Source organism: Pogoniulus pusillus, chromosome 6 (genome assembly GCF_015220805.1).
Source record: "Pogoniulus pusillus isolate bPogPus1 chromosome 6, bPogPus1.pri, whole genome shotgun sequence".
Lineage (NCBI taxonomy): Eukaryota > Metazoa > Chordata > Aves > Piciformes > Lybiidae > Pogoniulus > Pogoniulus pusillus.
The window spans coordinates 14,997,960-15,017,242 of NC_087269.1; the positions used below are offsets into that span (position 1 = coordinate 14,997,960).

General features: G+C 46.6%; 1 protein-coding gene across 3 annotated transcripts in view; it reads left to right on the top strand.

Moving 5' to 3' along the window:
• Positions 1 to 14,083: 14,083 nt before the first annotated feature.
• Positions 14,084 to 19,283, top strand: part of LCOR (ligand dependent nuclear receptor corepressor) — an 87,559-nt gene continuing 82,359 nt past the window's right edge. For 2 of the 3 annotated variants that reach the window (XM_064144565.1, XM_064144567.1), the window contains exon 1: positions 14,084 to 14,222. In XM_064144565.1, coding sequence (XP_064000635.1) covers positions 14,126 to 14,222 — 97 coding nt within the window. In that variant the 5' untranslated portion in view covers positions 14,084 to 14,125. The remainder of the gene's footprint in view (positions 14,223 to 19,283) is intronic. The other variant, XM_064144566.1, reaches the window with a different exon arrangement.

Below are 19,283 nucleotides of genomic sequence, written 5' to 3' on the forward strand. Positions count from 1 at the left end.
CTCTCTGTATCCAAATGGTTTTTCTCTGCAGTGGAAATTTATCCTCCCTGAATGCAGATCTACAAGGATGTTCTGGAAGGAGTCTCGCAGTGCCTTGCGCAATGGCAGTAATGTTTCTGCCTCTGCTAAAAATAGCTCATCTGATGCATCCTAGCATCATGCCATTCCTTTTGCGCAGAAGTATCATGCTGCTGCTTCACGTCTATCCTTCAGTGCAGTAAGGTCTCTTTTTATTCCTTCAGTGCCTCCATTTCATTAGTTTCTATCTAATGTCCTTACCACTGGTCTCCAAGTGTTTAGGTTTGCTCTTTCTGCTGTTGTTTTTTACCTTCTTTTACCTTAACCAGGTCAAGGTCCCATTCTTCCTCTATGAGGAACTCCTTATCTCTGCACTTGCAATCCTTAACCCTGTGTGTTTTCCACATTTTGGGAGCTCAACATTGGCTCTTCTGAAAAAAGACAACAACGGATTTTCTAACCTGGATCTATTCCCAGGACACGTAGTTAATATCCTTCCTGCAGCATGGTCATGCTTGGTTTTGATGCCACTTGGGCAGTTTCTCCTTGACCATCTTGGAACTCATCTTCACCTTTAGCAGCAGTTTCTCCTGGCTCATAGTGCATCATCCTTAACTCTGAATTGAGTGCCCCAGGTTAAGAAACTGTAGGCCTCATCTAATGTATAATTTCTATTGCCCTCTTCCTGCTGTGTTAGTTGTCTTGTAGCTCCCTGTGTCCCCCTAATCAACTTTACTGTAGCAGAGTAAAACCCACGTTTGGGTTTTTACCAGAGCTGGCTCAGGTCTCCTCTTCCCCCACTCCTTTCCTAACAGACTCTACCATGTTTGGTATCTGCTCCTCCCCACAGACCTGTTGCCTGAATGATGGAGCAAACTCACCATTCACTAAAAACATGCTTGAAACAACATTTTGGTTTACATTAGAATGAATCAATAAGGAAAGCTGTGTTCTGTTTTGTCAGAGGATACCTGAGCTCTGCTATTCTACTACTGTTTATTGCCTGGCATTCACTGAGAAATCAAAGGCTCCTATGATTGCACAACTTCTGTATTCTCCTTGTAGCCTTAGGGACAGCACAGTTGATACTCAAGGGTGCATCTGTAACCAACCACTAAGAATACCTGTGCAGGACCCTTCTTACTACTGTTCCTCACATCTCCTCAGGACATATCTTATCCATGCCACCCCCTTTTATGTCCCTACAATGTTATTTTTTACTAGTAGTGCTCATGGCTTCCTGCTCTCCCACGAAGTGGGTGCTCCTGGCTAACTACCATGTGTGCTTATCTGTGTGGCTTCATTCCAGAAAGCATGCTCTGTCTCCACCCAGCGTCCCAGCATGTGCTAGGTTGCACCATCCTCTGGCTCATCATGTTGCCCATATGCCAAAGTGCTAGCCTGCCTGCTGTGACCACAGCAAATAGTCAAACCCGGGGAGAATTCTACAAAATCAGTGGTCATAGGCTGCCACAAAAATCTTAGAAGGAGAAGAACTTGTACTAGGAATGGATGAGGAAGATAAAAGACATGGTGTTGCTATTTTAAGCTCAGAAGATTCTGGTTAGGTAACAAGTGAACCTTAGGAAATAACCCTGCTAGGATAAATTGACTTAATGACTCCCAGCTTAATATAAGTGGGACCCACAAGTCCATGTGAAAATGCTAGACAAGGTAGTCTGAGTGTGGCTAGAAGGCTTAGTCAATGGGTGAGTTAAAAGGCTGTGAAATTGTCTAACATACCAGTACTGTGTACAAGCTCTGTTCCCAGGTGAACTGCTGCATACTGGAAACTGCATCTTTAAATAGATTATTTTTAGAGGCAGGAAGTATGTAGAGAAGCAGCAGAAAATACAATTTCTCTGTTACCTAGAAACAGCTGAAACTTGTCCCTGAATAAAGAAGCTCTCTGTCAGGTACCTGGGGGCGAAGGGATTCCCAAATTCTGCTTGTTTGCTAGACCAGTTCTGCACAGGCTTGGAAAACAGAAGTTCAGCAGCTCTAGCCATGCAATGTAAAAGAGTGGGCATGCTTGACAGTGTCATTTAAACGGCCTGACAGGGCTAAGAAGACATTTATAGTTCATCAAAGGTCCTGTGAAATGTACAAGAGTCATTTACAGTGCTGTGCAATGAAGATTTGCAAACTGGACAACGTATATCAGAACTTCCAAGACCTGAGACTGCACTTAGCATGTAGGCAAAGTACTTAATTGGTTTAAAAAATGCACATTAAGTGTGTAACAGAATGTACCTTTGAAGAAACAGTGTCATCCTTAAGGAAGGAGTTGAGACTGTACCTGGGCTTTTACAGGTTTCGAAGCCTGGCTGCTGGACAAGTAGACCACACTCTGTTCAGTTTTCAGCAGTGGACCAGAATGAGTGTTAGCTACAGTCTTGCATAAATGACAAGAACTGTGGAATGCATCTCCCAGTGAATTGCAGATGCCACTAGAGGAATATGAATGTCAGAGTTATCTGGAGTCTGCCTCCACCAGCATCCAGAGAAGGCAATGCTATTAATGACCTGGACAGAAGATAGCTCAGAGCAGGACAGGGTGTCCAGAGTGCTGATAGCAACAAGGGAAAAAAAAGGTGACAGCAGCCAACACCACTTGCTGCTATGGACAGCTGTTCTCCTAATCCCCATCTCTATCAACATCTCTAAACATCTCCATGTGAGAGCAAGGTTGGTAAAGCAGTAACCCCTTGCAGGGCCATAAGCTGGGCTCAGTTTTGTCTTTGTTGCCTCTCTCTTGTGGTGCTTTGACTAGTGGCTAATTCCTCAGACCTTGGTGCTTCACATTTAACTACTTGCTTTAGAGTCATCTGATAATGGAATGTCTCTAAGTCAACGAACTGAAATCTGGTCTGAAACCACCAGACATCACTTTATTATTACAGCAGAATTTTCTTCAGCTTGCTGGAAGGGCACACAATGGAGTGAGGCAATGACAAGGCTGGACTCAAACTTCAGTAAGAATCATACATCTGCCCACTCCTGTTAAACTGCAGCTGCCTGTGAGGCAGTGCAGGATGTCCAACACTGAGTGAAAAACACATGGACGTGCACATCTGCCTTTGGTGAGAGCAGCCCCTACTAAAGGTCATCTTTTCCTTGACTGTTCTTTCTATAAAGCTCACTGTTGGGCCTCTGAATCCCTATAGGCTTCCACTTACTTTGTAAAACGTTTTTATAAGTAATCTTCATGGGTTTAGCAAGCTGCTGTTCAAAAAATGGTTTGTCTGGCCTAAATATGCTGGGGAGGTTGTTATTTATGTTTGTCAGCTTTCTGTTTTATTTAACTTGGCTGAATTTGGGATTTCCTATTCTTTGACTGTAACTTACAACTTCTGAAGGACACATTCCCTTTTTTTTTTTTTCTTCTCAGCTGTTTAACTGTGGCAGACTTGGAGATTTATTTGGTTTTGGTTTTGCTTAGCATATTTTGAGCAATAGCATATTTAAAGCTCAAAATACAGGGTCTCAGTGCCATTGCAAGCAGCATATCCTTTCATCAGCTGCTTTAACATTCTTAATTGCTGTCCTGACTTTTCATACTTGCCTCCTTTTAAAGGAGAATATACTCATCTCCCTTTTAAGTTGCATTGCACTGCAGTGTACTCTTTCTGTTGCTTTTTTTCTCTCCTACAGTAATATTGGATTTGAGCACATTGTGTTCATTATGACTGAGTGACTGTTCCCTATTACCTTTCAAACTCCCTTCTATGTAGTACTCGTGACTAAATCAAGAGTTCATCCTCCACTTGGCTCCTCTGAGTGGTCATTCTGAGAACTATTCATTTATCAGGGCTAAAAATACAGCCTTTGCATCATTCTTTGACATGTCATCTACCTGGTCTGTATGGAGGTAATTAGTGTTTCCCATTATCATTTATGTTTTCTCCCTTGACAACCTCTAGAAGTCCTCTAGCTGTTTTTCATTCCACTATCTTAATCAGGTGGTCAATAGTATATGCTCAGCATTACTTAGGCACAAGTCAATACAGAATGGTTCTCTCACAATTTAAATAACTTCCCCCCCCCCCCCCATCAAATAATTTAGTGGTTTCATATCTACTTGAAAGCCTTTAAAGTTCTTAGTAAGGGCGATCACAATTAGCCATTTGTTGCTAAGGCCCCAGCACATCCCTCACACCTTCATAATGATTACAAACATGTTTAACTGAGCTGTAGGGATCAGTGCTGGGTTTAGTCCTATTCAGCATCTTCATCAAAGACATTCAGGGGACAGAGTCTGCTCAGCAAGTTTGCTGACGATATCAAACTGGGAGGCTTCGCTGATGCATCTGAAGGCTGTGCAGCCATTCAATGAGACTTGGCCAGACTGGAGAGCTGGGCAAAGGGGAACCTAATGAGGTTCAACAAGGAGAAGTGCAGAGTCCTGCACCTCAGGAGGAACAATAAACTGCACCACTACAGGTTAGTAGGTGATCTGCTGGAGAGTAGGCCTGTGGACAAGGACCTAGGAGTCCTGGTGGACAGCAAGCGATCCATGGGACAGCAATGTGCCCTTGTGACCAAGAAGGCCAATGGGATCCTGGGCTGCATTGAGAGGAGTGTGTCCAGCAGATCAAGGGAGGTTCTCTTCTCCCTCTATTCTGCCATAGTGAGACCCCCATCTGGAATACTGCATCCAGTTCTGGGCTCCTTCCTTTAAGAGGGACAGTGATCTACTTTAGACAGTCCAACAGATGGCTACTAGGATGATTAAGGGACTGGAGCACTGCCTTATGAAGCAAGGTTGAGAGACCTAGGGCTTTTCAGTCTGGAGAAGACAAGACTGGTAGGGCATGTAATAAATGTCTGTAAATATATGAGGGCTGGGGACAGTCTCTGCTGTATTGCCAAACTTGTGCCTTGCAACAGGACAAGGGGCAATGGATGTAAACTAGAGCTCAGGAAGTTCCACCTCAACATGACGAACTTCTTTATTGTATGGGTCATGGAGCACTGGAACAGGCTGCCCAGAGAGGTTGTGGAGTCTTCTTTTCTGGAGACCTTCAAGACCTGTCTGGATGTGTTTCTGTACTGTATAACCTGCACAAGATTATATGGCCCTGCTCTGGCAAGGGGCTTGCATTCAATCTCCAGAGGTCCTTTCCAAGCCCTAATATCCTGTGATCTGTGATAGTTTTGAACACATTTGTGAGGGCAAGACACCAGTGTCTGAAGTAATTTTTGTATTATGTGTTTAGTATATTATGTTTGGGGCTCTTGCATGAGCAACTGTAAGTTCTCAAACTCTTTGTGTCCTTTATTTTGGAGACACTGCACCTGTGAGGTTGTTGTCATGGGAAGCTTGTAAGGTCCAACTACCTGTTTCCCTTGCTTCTACTCTAGGATCCACCAAGAGTTAGTGTTTGGTTGTTTCCTGTTTCTATAGCATTTGTGGTTTGGGCCAAGCTCCTTAATGAGCTGACATCCACAAGAGTATTGTCTGCTAAGAGCCTTGGAGCTATACCAAGGTGGCCACCATGCTTGGAAATTTGGCAGGATCAGACCAAAGCTGGTTAAGTTCCTGCAGATTTCCTGCCAGTCAGCTGTGGCATAGTCAAAAGACAGCTGACCCTCTCCCCTCAAATGGAGGGAAAGCAAAATGAAGCAGTTATCACTTCTCTTAGCAGCAAAATGGCTCATCCACTGTGCTGCTTTGTGAAGAGGAGACATGTTTGATTTGTGCAAGGAACAGTGGCACTGGGGCAAAGAATGCAGAGCTGAACCAAGTCTGCTTTTCTCTGGGACATGGTTGGTGCCAGGTGCATGCCCAGTGACAGCTTAAGGAAAAGATATCTTTCAATCCCATGCTTTGCTTTGTTAAGGAAGTAGGAAAAGCCTGTGGATACACTCAGGGTGGAAAAATATTTAGTGTTATATTCACCAGCACCTCTCATCTGGAGAGTTTTGTATGTGCTTATTTGGATTTGGAGGGCATCTGTCTGTAAATGAAGGGCTTTATCTGTTACCTTCCTGCAGTATCCCCAAATCTTGATGCTTTGTTGTTGCTCTGTTTGGTTGGTTGGTTTTCTGTTTCTTTTTAAGCTTATCCTGAGACCTTTTTTAGGTTATAGCATTATATACATCTACCTTTCGATAAAGACTAAAGAACTATCTCAAGTCCTATTTGCTGCAGACAGCTCTGCTCAAGTTTCAGGTGAATGTTTCCTCATCTCATCAAAACAGTTATAAGCTGACCTAGTGTTCACCTTGCTGTATGCACCCTGCCTTTTATTACAAAGGTGATCTTTTCTAGTCCATTTATTCAACCTTCCAGCTTTGCTGTTCCTTTAATGGATATAAACTCCCTGCTGCAAACCCCAGATTATTCCACCCAAATCTATTGCTTTCTATTTACACTAATATTACAGTTACTGATAACACATTGTCTTGTGCACTGAAATCTAGCCTAAACTTAATTAATATTTCTCTTGCTTTCAGGCAGATAATTTGTCTCTAGTGAAGCTGCTATTGCATGTGACAAAACCCTCTGAAAAAGAGATCTAATTGCTAGCCTCTTCATCCATGGTGGTTTGCAGACTGCTGCCCAGCAGTGTAAACTGTGTTGCTTCCCCTCCTGCTAGCTGCGGATCGTGGCATGTGTTGTCCTGTGTGGTCCTCAACTTGGCCACCTCTCATCTAAAAACCTCATCTCTTGCAGGATGTGCATTTGTACCCACAGTGTCAAATCATGGCCCACAAGCCTTGCTGCTTGGATGCTTTGCTGTGACTTTTTGGGAGTGAGTTTTGCTGCACAGCAAATGCTGGATGCCCTGCCAAGTGTTAATTCTGTGTCTCCTCCCACTGATTTGGGTAGATTTCTCAAGGGATTTGGGTAGATCCCCTCAGGGATCAGTGCTGGGCCCCATCCTCTTTAACATCTTCATAGATGATCTGGATGAGGACATGGAGTCAGTCATCAGCAAGTTTGCAGATGACACTAAGCTGGGGGCAGATGTGATTGAGTTGGAGGGCAGAAGGACTCTGCAGTGGGACCTTGACCGCCTGGACAGAAGGGCAGAGTCCAATGGGATGGGGTTCAATAGCTCCAAGTGCAGGGTGCTGCACTTTGGCCACAACAACCCCATGCAGAGATACAGGCTGGGGTCGGAGTGGCTGGAGAGCAGCCAGACAGAGAGGGATCTGGGGGTGCTGATTGATACCCGCCTGAACATGAGCCAGCAGTGTGCCCAGGTGGCCAAGAGAGCCAGTGGCATCCTGGCCTGCATCAGGAATGGTGTGGTCAGCAGGAGCAGGGAGGTCATTCTGCCCCTGTACTCTGCACTGGTTAGACCACACCTTGAGTACTGGGTTCAGTTCTGGGCCCCCCAGTTTAGGAGGGACATTGAGATGCTTGAGCGTGTCCAGAGAAGGGCGATGAGGCTGGTGAGAGGCCTTGAGCACAGCCCTACGAGGAGAGGCTGAGGGAGCTGGGATTGTTTAGCCTGGAGAAGAGGAGGCTCAGGGGTGACCTTATTGCTGTCTACAACTACCTGAGGGGTGGTTGTGGCCAGGAGGAGGTTGCTCTCTTCTCTCAGGTGGCCAGCACCAGAACGAGAGGACACAGCCTCAGGCTGCGCCAGGGGAAATTTAGGCTCGAGGTGAGGAGAAAGTTCTTCACTGAGAGAGTCATTGGACACTGGAATGGGCTGCCCGGGGAGGTGGTGGAGTCGCCGTCCCTGGGGCTGTTCAAGGCAGGATTGGACGTGGCACTTGGTGCCATGGTCTAGCCTTGGGGTCTGTGGTAAAGGGTTGGACTTGATGATCTGTGAGGGCTCTTCCAACCTTGGTGATACTGTGATACTGTGAACTGTTGTGTTGTCTCCTTGGCCTGTGATCAGTCATGGTCTCCTCTATGATGTCACTTTCTTAATTCTGGGGTGGGGGTTAAAAAATAAATCTACCTTGTTAGGTTTTGTTTCAGTGTAGGATGGAGTACAAGTTTGTGTGAGCTCCTCCCTGCAATGGGCCTGGGACAAGGATTTGCATTGTTTTAACTTTGTTATCCAAAATGTTCTGCAGGGAACAATCCTGTCCTGGTGAGAAAACTCAGATTCTCTTTCACAGAATCACAGAATATTAGAGGTTGGAAGTGACCTCCAGAGATTGAGTCCAAACCCCCTACCAAGGCAGAACCCCCTAGGGTAGTCCACACAGGAATGCATCCAGGCAGGTTTTGAAACTCTCCAGAGGAGACTCCACAACCTCTCTGGGCAGCCTGTGCCAGTGCTCTGTCACCTTTGTTGTAAAGAAGTTTCTCCTCATGTTGAGGTGAAACCTTCCACATTCTAGTTTGTACCCATTACTCCTTGCCTTATTACTGTGCACCATCAGAAAGAGATTGGCCCCATCCACTTGACACCCACCCCTCAGATATTTGTGTACATTGATCAAATCTCCTCTCAGTCTTCTCTTCTCCAGACTAAACAGCTCAGCTCTCTCAGTCTCTCTTTGTAGGCAGATGCTCAAGTCCCCCAGTCATCCTCATGGTTCTCCGTTGGACTCTGCCCAGCAGGTCCCTGTCTCTCTTGAACTGGGGAGCCCAAAACTGGACACAGTATTGCAGGTGTGGCCTCACCAGGGCAGAGGAAAGGAAGAACCTCCCTGGACCTGCTGGACACACCTTTTCTTGATGCAGCCAAGGATGCCATTGTCTCTCTTGGCCACAAGGGCACATGGCTGGCCCATGCAGACCTTGCTGCCCACCAGGACTCCAAGGTCTTTCTCCACGGAGCTGCTTTCCAGCAGTGCAGCCCTCAACCTGTACTGGTGCCTATCATTATTCCTCCCCAGGAATGCACTTGTCCTTATTGGACTTCATAAGGTTTGCCTTCACGCAGCTCTGCAGCCTCTCCAGATCTTGTTGGATGGCAACACAGCCTGATGGGCTGTCAGCTATCCCCCCAGTTTTGTATCTTTCTCTCATTATGATAAATCATTCAACAAAGACAGTACGTTGGAATTAAGCTGTGTTCCTCAGAAGGCCTGTTTCTTCTTAACCTCCAGTGAGGGCTAATTTGCTGCTCCACTTGAGGTGGCACAGTCTGCCTTTGGTTCTGCTTGGCTGGGGTCCCCCCAGAGAACCATGTTGCTGTCTGCTTCCCTCAGAAACTCACAGTTATGTGCAGAGAAGCAGAGTTTGTGTGATGTGGTAAATGTACTTTGCTGATGACTGGTAGAGGGTTACAAAACTGAATTTGTGCCCTTTTCCTCACTTGTCTCTGTTAGTACTTGTGATTCAGTGCTGCCTTTCTGAGGATGTGGTACCTCACATTTCCAAAGCAGTTTGCTTTCCATCTTTCCCTGCTTCCCAAACTGTCTGTCCACAGCAGGAGCTCTGCATAACTTGGTCTTTCCCTCAAGCAAATAAGATACTACCCTAGAGAGGAGTCCCAACCTGTAGCATATCTACAGAGAAGTGTTTTACTGCCACATCCACTTAAGAAAAAAGATAGTCCAAGGCTGCCTGTTCAAGTATTACTTCTCTGCAACTGGGCCCTTTCCTTTGGACATCTGCTGTACTGATGAAGAAGGTGCCACTTACAGAACATGGTTGCTTCAGGCATCACAGGAGAGTCTCTTACTGATCAGCAATTTAGTCATAGGATTGTAGAACAGCTTGTGCTGGAAGGAATCTTAACAATCACAGGATCATAGGATGTTAGGGGTTGGAAGGGACCCAAAGAGATCATTGAGTCCAACCCCTCCCTGCCAGAGCAGGACCATACAAACCATCTCAGGTCACAGAGGAACATATCTAGATGGGCCTTGAAAGTCTCCAGAGAAGGAGACTCCATAGCCCCGCTGGGAAGCCTGTTCCAGTGCTCTGTGACCCTTACAGTAAAGAAGTTCCCCCTTGTGTTGAAGTGGAACCTCCTGTGCATCAGCCTACATCCATTGCTCCTTGTCCTATCCCAGGGAGCAAGTAAGAAGAGCCTGTCCTCCCCCTTCCTGACCCCCCAGCCCTCAGATACTTATAAACATTTATTAAATCCCCTCTCAGTCTTCTCTTCTCCAGACTAAAAAGCCCCAGGTCCCTCAGCCTCTCCTCATGAGGCATGTGTTCAAGATCACTTGATTCCAACTCCCCTGCCATGGGCAGGGACACCTCCCACTAGAACAGGTTGTTCAAAGCCTCATCCAGCCTGGTCTCAAGCACTTCCAGGGATAAGGTGTCCACAACTTCTCTGGGTAATCTTTTCCAATGTCTCACCCTCCCTCATAGTGAAGAACTTCTCTGTAATATCTAATCTAAATCCACCCTGCTCTAGTTTGAAATCATTGCCTCTTGTCCTATTACCACATGTCTTTATAAAATAGTCTCTCCCCATCTTTTCTGTAGGCTCCCTTCAGGTACTGGAAGGCTGCTGTAACATCTCCCCAGAACCTTGAACAGACTCGACTCAATTCAGTCTGTCCTCATAGGAGAGGTGTTCCAGCTCTCTGATCATCTTTGTGGCCATTCTCTGGACCCTCTCCAACAGATCTGCTTTCTTGTGTTGTGAGCTGGACATTGTACTCCAGGTGGGGCCTCACAAGAGCAGAGTGGCAGAATCACCTCTCTTAACCTGCTTGCCATGCATCTTTTGATGCAGCCCAGGATACAGCTGGCTTTTTGGGCTGTCAGTGGACTTTGCTGTATCGCATCAGCCAGCACTCCCAAGTCCTTTTTTGCAGTGCTGCTCTCAATTCACTTGTTACCCAGCATGTATTTGTGCTTGGGATTGCCCTGAGCCAGGTGCAGGACTGTGCTCTTTGCCTTGTTGAACTTAATGAGGTTGGCATACCCCCACCTCTCCAGCCTGTCAAGACCCTCTTCACATTCCCTTTGCCCATTTCTGTCTCTTTATACTGCAGGATCAGAGAGGCAGTTTAAAAGGTGAGGAAGTAAATCCTGTTTCCACTGAACCCCATAAAGGTAATTTTTGGTTCTTGCTGTTGCTGTCTCTAGCATCTGGGGCCATAACTATTCTGGGCATGGTGCAGGACCAGGTGAGAAGACAGCTTTCTGCTCTAATCTCTTTCTGAATATTTTCTGTTCCTATAGCAAAACGGATGTTGGAGAGACTTGCTGTAAAATCTGCCTTGGAAGTCTTACCTCTGAGATGCCAGGCCCTGCTCGGCGTTAAGTGAAATTGTCTGCAGCTCATTAACATCAAAGCATTTTCTTCACTGGTCTGGGCAGCTCAGTAGTAACCAACAGATGAACCAGAGAACAGCTATGCTCTCCACTAAGCTTTGTCTGCAAATAATTAACATCAAAGAGGAGCCACTGCAAAACGGGAAAAACAATGCTCCTACTGCAGTAAGTCTCATGGCTGCTGGGGAAGTGGGGGGAGGCTGAAGCTCTGTCCCAGATAGAGATGACTGCAGGAGTAGAGAAATGGTTGGCAGGACCTCGAGCTTTAAGGTATTGGTGGCTGCATGGTGCAAGCTGTGCTGTATCATACCTTGTCCAGCCTAATTCTAGGATCAAGTCATACCTACTGTGGCCTTGGTGTGTTCATGATTGCTCATTTAGCTGTAATTCTTGATGGGTCCCCTGAGACCAATCTCATTGTTCTTTCCACCCTTCTTCTCTGTCCTTCTAAACACAGAAGTTTTTGCCTAGTGATTCGAGATGTTGCTGCCCTTTTCTGATATGGATCTTGACCCTCTGCTTGCCCTTCCCCGCAGCAGGTCTGTGATATTAAATAATTTTTTCTTAGGTTATAGGACCATTCCTTTCCCCTAGCTCTCAACCACATTCTCCTGCTTTATTACTGGATTTTCTGGTTTCTACTTTCCTCATCTTCTTCCTCTCTGCTTTGGTGGTGGATAAGAAACCCAAATTGTTGGTATTTATCATGCTAACAGTCTGTGATTAGCCCTGGGGTGGCGGCAGGGTCTGGAAAATGAGTTAGTTCTCGTACATGTTTCAGTCAGAGATCAGAAGCTTTTTGGTATATACTACATCATCACAGAACAGAAACATGTGGCTGTCTCAAAGAGTTTGCTATCTAAATATCAGTCTAGGGTAACTGCAATGAAGAGAACAAAACTGGGAGTCTTTATAAGTGCTGGGGGTCAAGATTAGAGATAGAATAACCACAGTGAGAGGTGCTAGCCAGCCCACACTTCCTTCCTGCTAGCTGTGCCACGAGAGTGCTAACCTCCAGACACAGGGCAGATAGTAGAGCTGCAGGGCAACGCTAGAACAGTTAAATCAACCAAGGCTTATTAGTCGAAGTTGGAGTATATGACTTTTCAGGCAAGTCACTTTCTCCAGATGGCAGGCACTCTTTGTGGAAAAGCATACCTCACTCTGTTCATGCTTGCTTAACAACAGTATGTTCCAAACTGGTCAGGTCCACAGCTAATACTACCTGGGCAACAAACTGTTACAGAAGATGGAAGTAAAGAGATTTCTGTTTTTCACCCTGGAAAAAGGATGGCCAGCTGGAGTCTGTGCCCAGAATTGTGTGGAGAAAGGCCAGAGACAGAAGATGCTTAAAAGAGCAGTTCAGCACTGCTCGCTTCAAATGGACTGGGGAACATAGGTTGTTGGTATAGTTAGAAGCAGATCTGCTGGAAGGGAAATTTGGGTGAAAGCTTCTGTGAGAGCAAGAAACCAAGCTTGCTCTGAAGTGGGAATTGATAAGTTTAAGATTAGCATCATCTGACCCAGTTGTCTGTCACATTAGAGATGCAATCTGAGTGCAGAAGCAGCTAGGAGCATACTGATGGCCGACAGCCACACTGCCAGCAAGATCACCACCACCATGTGTTTATTCCATGGGCATTGGAGCAAGAGAAGAATCTTGCAAAGAAGAATTTGCAGGAAGGCTCTTGTGAAGACTAGAATGGACAAGCACCAGTCCTGGACTGATAAGATGCAAGATCAGCAACTATTAGCCTCTCGGGCAGCTTGTTAATCTGATGTTCTAGTTATCATTCATCGTGCATCCAGGAGTTCTCTGCTGCAGTCCAGAGCATTCACATTGCAATCTTTTGTTTAGATCACCTACCTCTCAGCGATGGTTCTTCTGGGGTTAGTGCAGTGCCTAAGAGACTTTTGAAACTGCACTAGCAAGAGGCATGGCTGGATTCTGAGGGGAGGGAAGATTCTTCAGTGCCAACACAAGGACTCTGGAAATGAAAATCAATAGCTGGTAACAATGAAAAAGGGGTGGAACAAAGAGCAGGATATCACCTATTGAAGCGAGACGCAGCTAAAGGGATTACTCTTGACCTGAAGTGCCCGAAGGATTTTCCTCCTGTTCATAGTAGAGAACTTCTCTGTATGTCATACTTTCGATCTTTCTGCTGCTACTGGCTTTCAAACCAGGACCGGGATTCTCTGGTCACTGAAGCTGTTTGCTTTCCCCCTCGAAAACAAGCTTGATCTTGCCCCCTTCACGAGGAAACTGTGTTTTGAAATAGGCAGTTGCCTTTTGCCACTGCTGGTTGCTCTCTGCTCTGGGACAGCAGTTAGAAACCATCGCCCGACTTTTAGCATGACAGTATTAGCGAATTAATAATCTATCCGTACGCTGCCCTGGGGCTTCAGCTACCTCTGTCCCTTCCTTGGAATTGACACCCTTTTACTACGCAGGCAGCCCAGCGGCAAAGCAATCGTGCTTCGCTTTTGCCTTCCTTTTGATGGAGCAGCCAAGCCACGATGCGGTAAAACGGGGATGTGCCCTCAGGGGCCAGTCGTACCTTGGCCGTGGGGATGCTACCTGAGGGACAGTCCTTGAAGAGTGGAATGTCCTGTCAGGACGCTAACCCCTCGGACGTACGACGCCTCCCGGCCGGATCGCAGCGCCCCCTGACAGCGCCCCCCAGCGGGCAGGAGCGGGGCCGACAGCGCCCCCCAGCGGGCAGGAGCGGGGCCGCCGCGCGTGCGAGCAGGTGGCACAGGGGTGGGGGCCGGGGCCGCGCATGCGCGGGCGGGGGGCGTGGCGCGGGCGGGCGGCGCCTGCGTGGCGCAGGCGAGCGCTGACGGCGGGTGGGCGTGGCGCGGCGCGGCGCGCGCGGCCCTTCCTTCCCGTCCCTGCCCCCCTGGCCGTGCCCGCCGCCGCCCCCACCCCCGCCCGCCGCCCAGAAGATGGCGAGCCCGTGCGGGCGGCAGCAGTGCTCCATCCAGCGGCGCGGCGTCCGCCACCAGCTCGATTCGTGGCGACACAAGCTCATTCACTGTGTAGGTGAGGGACGGCGGCGCGGCGGGGAGGCCGGGCCGGGCCCGGCCGGGCCCCGCGGCGGCGACCAGGAGAGGCTCTGCCGCGGGGCGAGGGTGAGGGCCGTGAGGAGAGCGGCGCCGCGGCCTGCGGGCCCGCCCTCCTTCCCCCGTCTCCGTGAGGCGAGAGGCGCCGTGCCGGGCCCCGCCCTTCGCCGGGGAGGGAGCCGGGAGCGGGGCGGGGGGGGTCCTGCCCTGCCCTTTTGTGCAGCCCCTGTCACTGCTGCGGCCGCTCCTCCCCGCACGGCACGGCCCGGCCCGGCCACGGCCCCTTCAAACTTGTTTACGGCGGGGCCGGGGCCGCACCCGCACCCGCCGGCGGGGAGCGGCCTGCTTGTCACTGCCCAGCCGCCGCCGTGGAAGGCCAGGCGAGCTCGGCCCGGCCCGCCGCCGTGAGGCGAGGCGGGATGGAGGGAGAGAGGGGAGGGTGGGCGGGAGGCCGCGGAGCCGGTGGCGGCGCGCCCGCCCCGCGTACCGGAGGGAAAAACGGCGGGGGGAGGCTTGCGGGGGGAGGGGGTGGCGGTGATCAGCGCAGTGGCGGGGCCGGTGGAAAGTTGGAGATCGGGTGCCGGGTTGACGGCGTGAATCCGGAGCGGGGCCGCGGGGGTTAAAAGGATGTGTGATTGCTTTTCTCTTCTTCCTCCCCCTTTCCTTTTTTTTTTTACACACCTCCCCCTCCTTTGCTCTCTTGTACGCGTTTGTTGTGCAGCCTCCTTGCAGTCGAGTTTGGGGGGTTTGAAAAAAGAAGTCCCCGATGCCCTATCATCTCCACTAACTTTCGGCTTTCAAAATACATTGTTTTGCCCTTTTTTCCTAGAGAGAAATGGAGGCCTTTCCTACGGGTCACAAAATAAACATAAATCCCGGCTTTAGGCCAGGAATTCGGTTGGGAATTTGCAAAGACAGTAGAATAGGTCTGACAGCAGTAGACTGTCAACTTCCAGCGTAATCTTAAAAAATTCTCCCCAAACAGTGGTATGCCTCTTCTTGTTTGGCTTCCTGCTTTTAATTGAGCACAAATCCTCATTTTATTTTTAAATATGCAAATATAGCCATAATCTGCCAGTGGCTGCTCAGCGTAGGTAATCTGTAATAACGTTCACAGATTCACTTTAGTTCCTTGTGTGCAGTTAAACCTCTTATTGTCAGTTAGCTCAGCATCCTAGTTCATTATCAGGGATTTGAAACACCATTTTTGGTTACACCAGGAGTTGTGACTGCTGCCATATATATATTTTGGCTTCTTCTCAGTGCTAAAATTTCTGTTAATGTGAAGCTTGTGCTAGATGCTTGTTAACTCCAGATTAGTAGAGTAATTAACTTGTTTTAAGCATAAAGCAATTCAAGGGCAATACATTGCCAGGAAACAGTCTCAGGAAAAAAAATAGTGGGTTTTCTTTTTTCCAACCAGTTACTGCTGCTTCTAGGTGCAGCTTATGAGGGTTTATTTGGAATGTAGCTTTGCTACATTAAGAACATTTTGTTGGCTTCCATCTCTGCTTGAACCAGTTTTTATTTTATTTCTATGTCCTTTTCTCATTTCCTCTTACCTCTGTTGATGAGGATTACCTGTTCTAGTCCTTTCTAAACTCCCTATTTGCAGCATGTCATCTTGTCTTCCTCTCAGGTCCTCCTGCTTTTTTGTTGAGTCCTTGAGTTTTCCAGTAGAGCTGTCCTGCTGCTCAGAGCTTAACCAGATAGATGTGAGGAGTAGATGTGGGAGGGGGAAAAAGATTGAAAGAAAGGGGAAAAAAAAACGTTTCAAAGCTGTTGTCGAAGATCTTGCATTGGGGTGAAATGAAGGAACTGTGTCTGTTGTGCTGCTTTTTTGGGGAAATCTTGGGTAGCTAGAGGAGCTTGTGTTATCTACAGAGTCAAGTAAAACACTACATTATTAAAGTTCTTAGCAACCCTAAGTGCTAAAACTTAAAACAAACACCACCACCTCCATTTATACACACCCTGTTCCACTTCCCTAAAGCCATTTAAATTACCAGCTCCTGGAGAAGTTAACTTTCTCCTCTACCCCTTCCATATCTCTTTCTTCTGCTTAAATTTGATACATGTTTTGTTCCTCCAAAAAATTGTCCTCTTGAGTGTGTTTAACAAAAGATACAGTGAACACTGTTGAGCGGTCTTGACTGGGATTTGTTTTTTTTTAGGTAAAGAACAAAACCATTAAAAAAAGTCCAAAGTATAACAGTGCTATGTGACTCTTATCTTGATGGCACTGGGTCATAAATAGTTTCAACCTCAAATTGATCAGCTTTATGAGGTCTGAGGACCTACCCTGTTCCTAGTGTTAATCTCACCTAAATTGTTACCTTTTTTGGGTTTGATACTTTTGTCATGGAGTTATAAAAGGTTTATAACACAACACTAGTCCAGGGTGTCCCACTGAATTATGTTGTTATCTTAACCTCTTGCTTCAAATACATCTCTATTGTCTTCTTAAGTGAGTTTTGAGAATGATCCTTGAGATTTGGAAGTTGGCCTATAAATGATGCAACATTTCACTTTGGCCATTTGTCAAAGTCTTAAAGAATTTACTTCTGTAATAAATAGATTGATGAATGTGGGGAAGTAGAACATGGGGAAATCCTTCTTGCTACTTTGGAATTACCCATTCACATTTAGTTCGGAAAGTAAATCTGAGGTGTGTGGGATTCACCCTTTTAGCATCGTTCCCAGAAAAGTCATTCTAATACCACACAGTGTGGTAGTCAGGAAAAATAAAGCCTGTGGTTTGAACTAGTGCCTTTGGCAATAAAAATGGCTTAAGTAATTCACTTTCCTCTCATTTCTTGGTTCTGCAATAGGCTGCTCTTGTGGACTGTGGCTTCATGACAGTTTGTCAAACTAAGCTCATGCTCTCAATGAGAGCAAGAACTCCGGTTTGGAGGGGCCACCTTTGCCCACAGGAGCCAATTCGAGGGAGCTGTGCTAGCAGAAAACATAATTTGGAAGGAGTAATATAATTTTCGTCTAGCATAGCTCCCTGAATTCGCCTACTGTCAGGTCAAGCAAATACCAGAGCTAGCAGGAGGAGCGTGAGAACGCATAGCTAGTGGAAAGGAAAAGAGTGAGAACGCAGCAGCAGAGATACAAATCATCTCAAACTGCCAGAGCTGCATCTTCAGTTGTGCCAGTGCAGCTTTCTGTGGGAGGTAGCTCTGGGAACTGATCTGGCTGAAACTTTTCCTTCTTTGTCATGCATTTCAAGCTTGCTTTTTTTTCCCCGAACGAAGGAGGTGGTGTGGCTGGTGGGGGACGAGTCTGTAAGCAGTTCTGTTGATGCAGTTGAAGGAGCAGCATGCTGCGACCCGGAGGTGGAGGGAAGTGTGGAGAAGGGGTGTCTAAGCTCTCGTAGCAGTGAGATGCATTGTGAGTTGCACCACAGCATAAGAGAATAGCTGGGAGTGGTGTACGTTGTCTTGATGTCCTAGTAGAACTATGATTCTTGAGACAGGACGTGCCAGGTGATAACTGGTGCTAACATATGTGATCTCAGTATCAATCCTGAGTGTTAGCATCTTTCTCAGTGGCCCAAACCAGATACCTAGAGACAAGCATGCATGATGATTTTACTGTTTTATTCTCTTTTTTTCCACCCTCTCAGCCTCCAGTCACCTGCTGTTCAGATACTTAGTGAATTGGAAATGGTTAATGAGATCAGATCAGCTAAGGAACTGGAGGTTTGAGAGAGGGGAGAATCCACAGACCCTTGAAGTTTTCCTGACACCATTTGTACAGGCAGTAAGAGTGTTGCAGTGCTGTGTGATTATTGGAGTGATAGTTTGAGGTGGTTGCATGCATTTTACTATCTGGTGATACTTGGCCCTTTGTTAAATATTAGCTGTACTCTTGGAGACTCCCTGATTGAATAACAGCCTGTTGGGGGGTGTGAGGGCAAGGAGTGGTCCTGGTTTGGGGAGCAAAATGATCATTTAAAGGGAAAGCCTGTAAAAGGAACATAGAATTTCAAGTAATAGGCTTTGTCACTATTTCATTGTGATGCTGCTTAGCTGTTGAAATACGCTGAAGTAATTTCCTGTTGCTGGTGAAGTACTGTGGCCTAAGTACCTGATCTGTTTCTGTACTAATTTGTTGAATAGTTGTGGTCTTCTTGACCTTAGATACTTAGGGCTAAAGTGTGGATTCTGTGGAAGAAATATGATCTATCAGGAAGCATCAGAAGCTAATGTTAATCAAGAGATGGTATATAACAGTTGAATAATTCTAAAATCCTTGCTACATTTTTTTAAATCTTGATTATTGCTTGGGTATAGTTCCAGCCTGTATGTGATATGAAGTATCTGCTGCTTCCATAAAGTTAGGTGTGTTACCTCATTGTTGTGGATGTAGTCTTGAGTCTCCAAGCGTTTAATGTAGTTCTAGTTCAAAGGGCAGATTATATTTCTTTGTTCCAGAAAGAGACAACTTATTACAGCCCTGAAGTAGGTGAAAAAAAAAATAGTAAAAAAAGAAGTTAAAGTAAGTTGTGAAATAAATATTTAAATGTAGGTTTATTTTAAACTGGTGTCTTTCACATACACCCCCAGCCATGTCCCCAACAAATGTGTGAATGGGACTATTTGCCTTATTTCAGCCTAATATGGATACAGGTTATGCCTTTGTTGTTAATATAAAGCCATTTTGAAGGCTTTACAGTGTTCTAGCAGACGGCTTGCTCAAGAAGATCTGGCCTACTTGCAAACGTTTATGCCTCTTGGCAGGAGGGATTTTCCCTTCTATGACAAAGCTATGCCAGTAAAAAAATAATGTGGGCAGATGTAATTAAAAACAAAAAACAACTCCCCCCCAAAAAAACACCTAAACAAACAGAAAGCCACTTTCATTTGTAAAGAGTGAAATTTACAGCTTGATATTTAGCTTTACTTTATGCATAAATGGATGGTGTGCATCTAAAGAGCAGTAGAAGTTGAGCTGCAGTTTAGATCTGTTTCAGATATCTCTTTGGATTCTCCATTACTTCATATTTGGCCTTTTTTCCCTATCTGCAAATGAA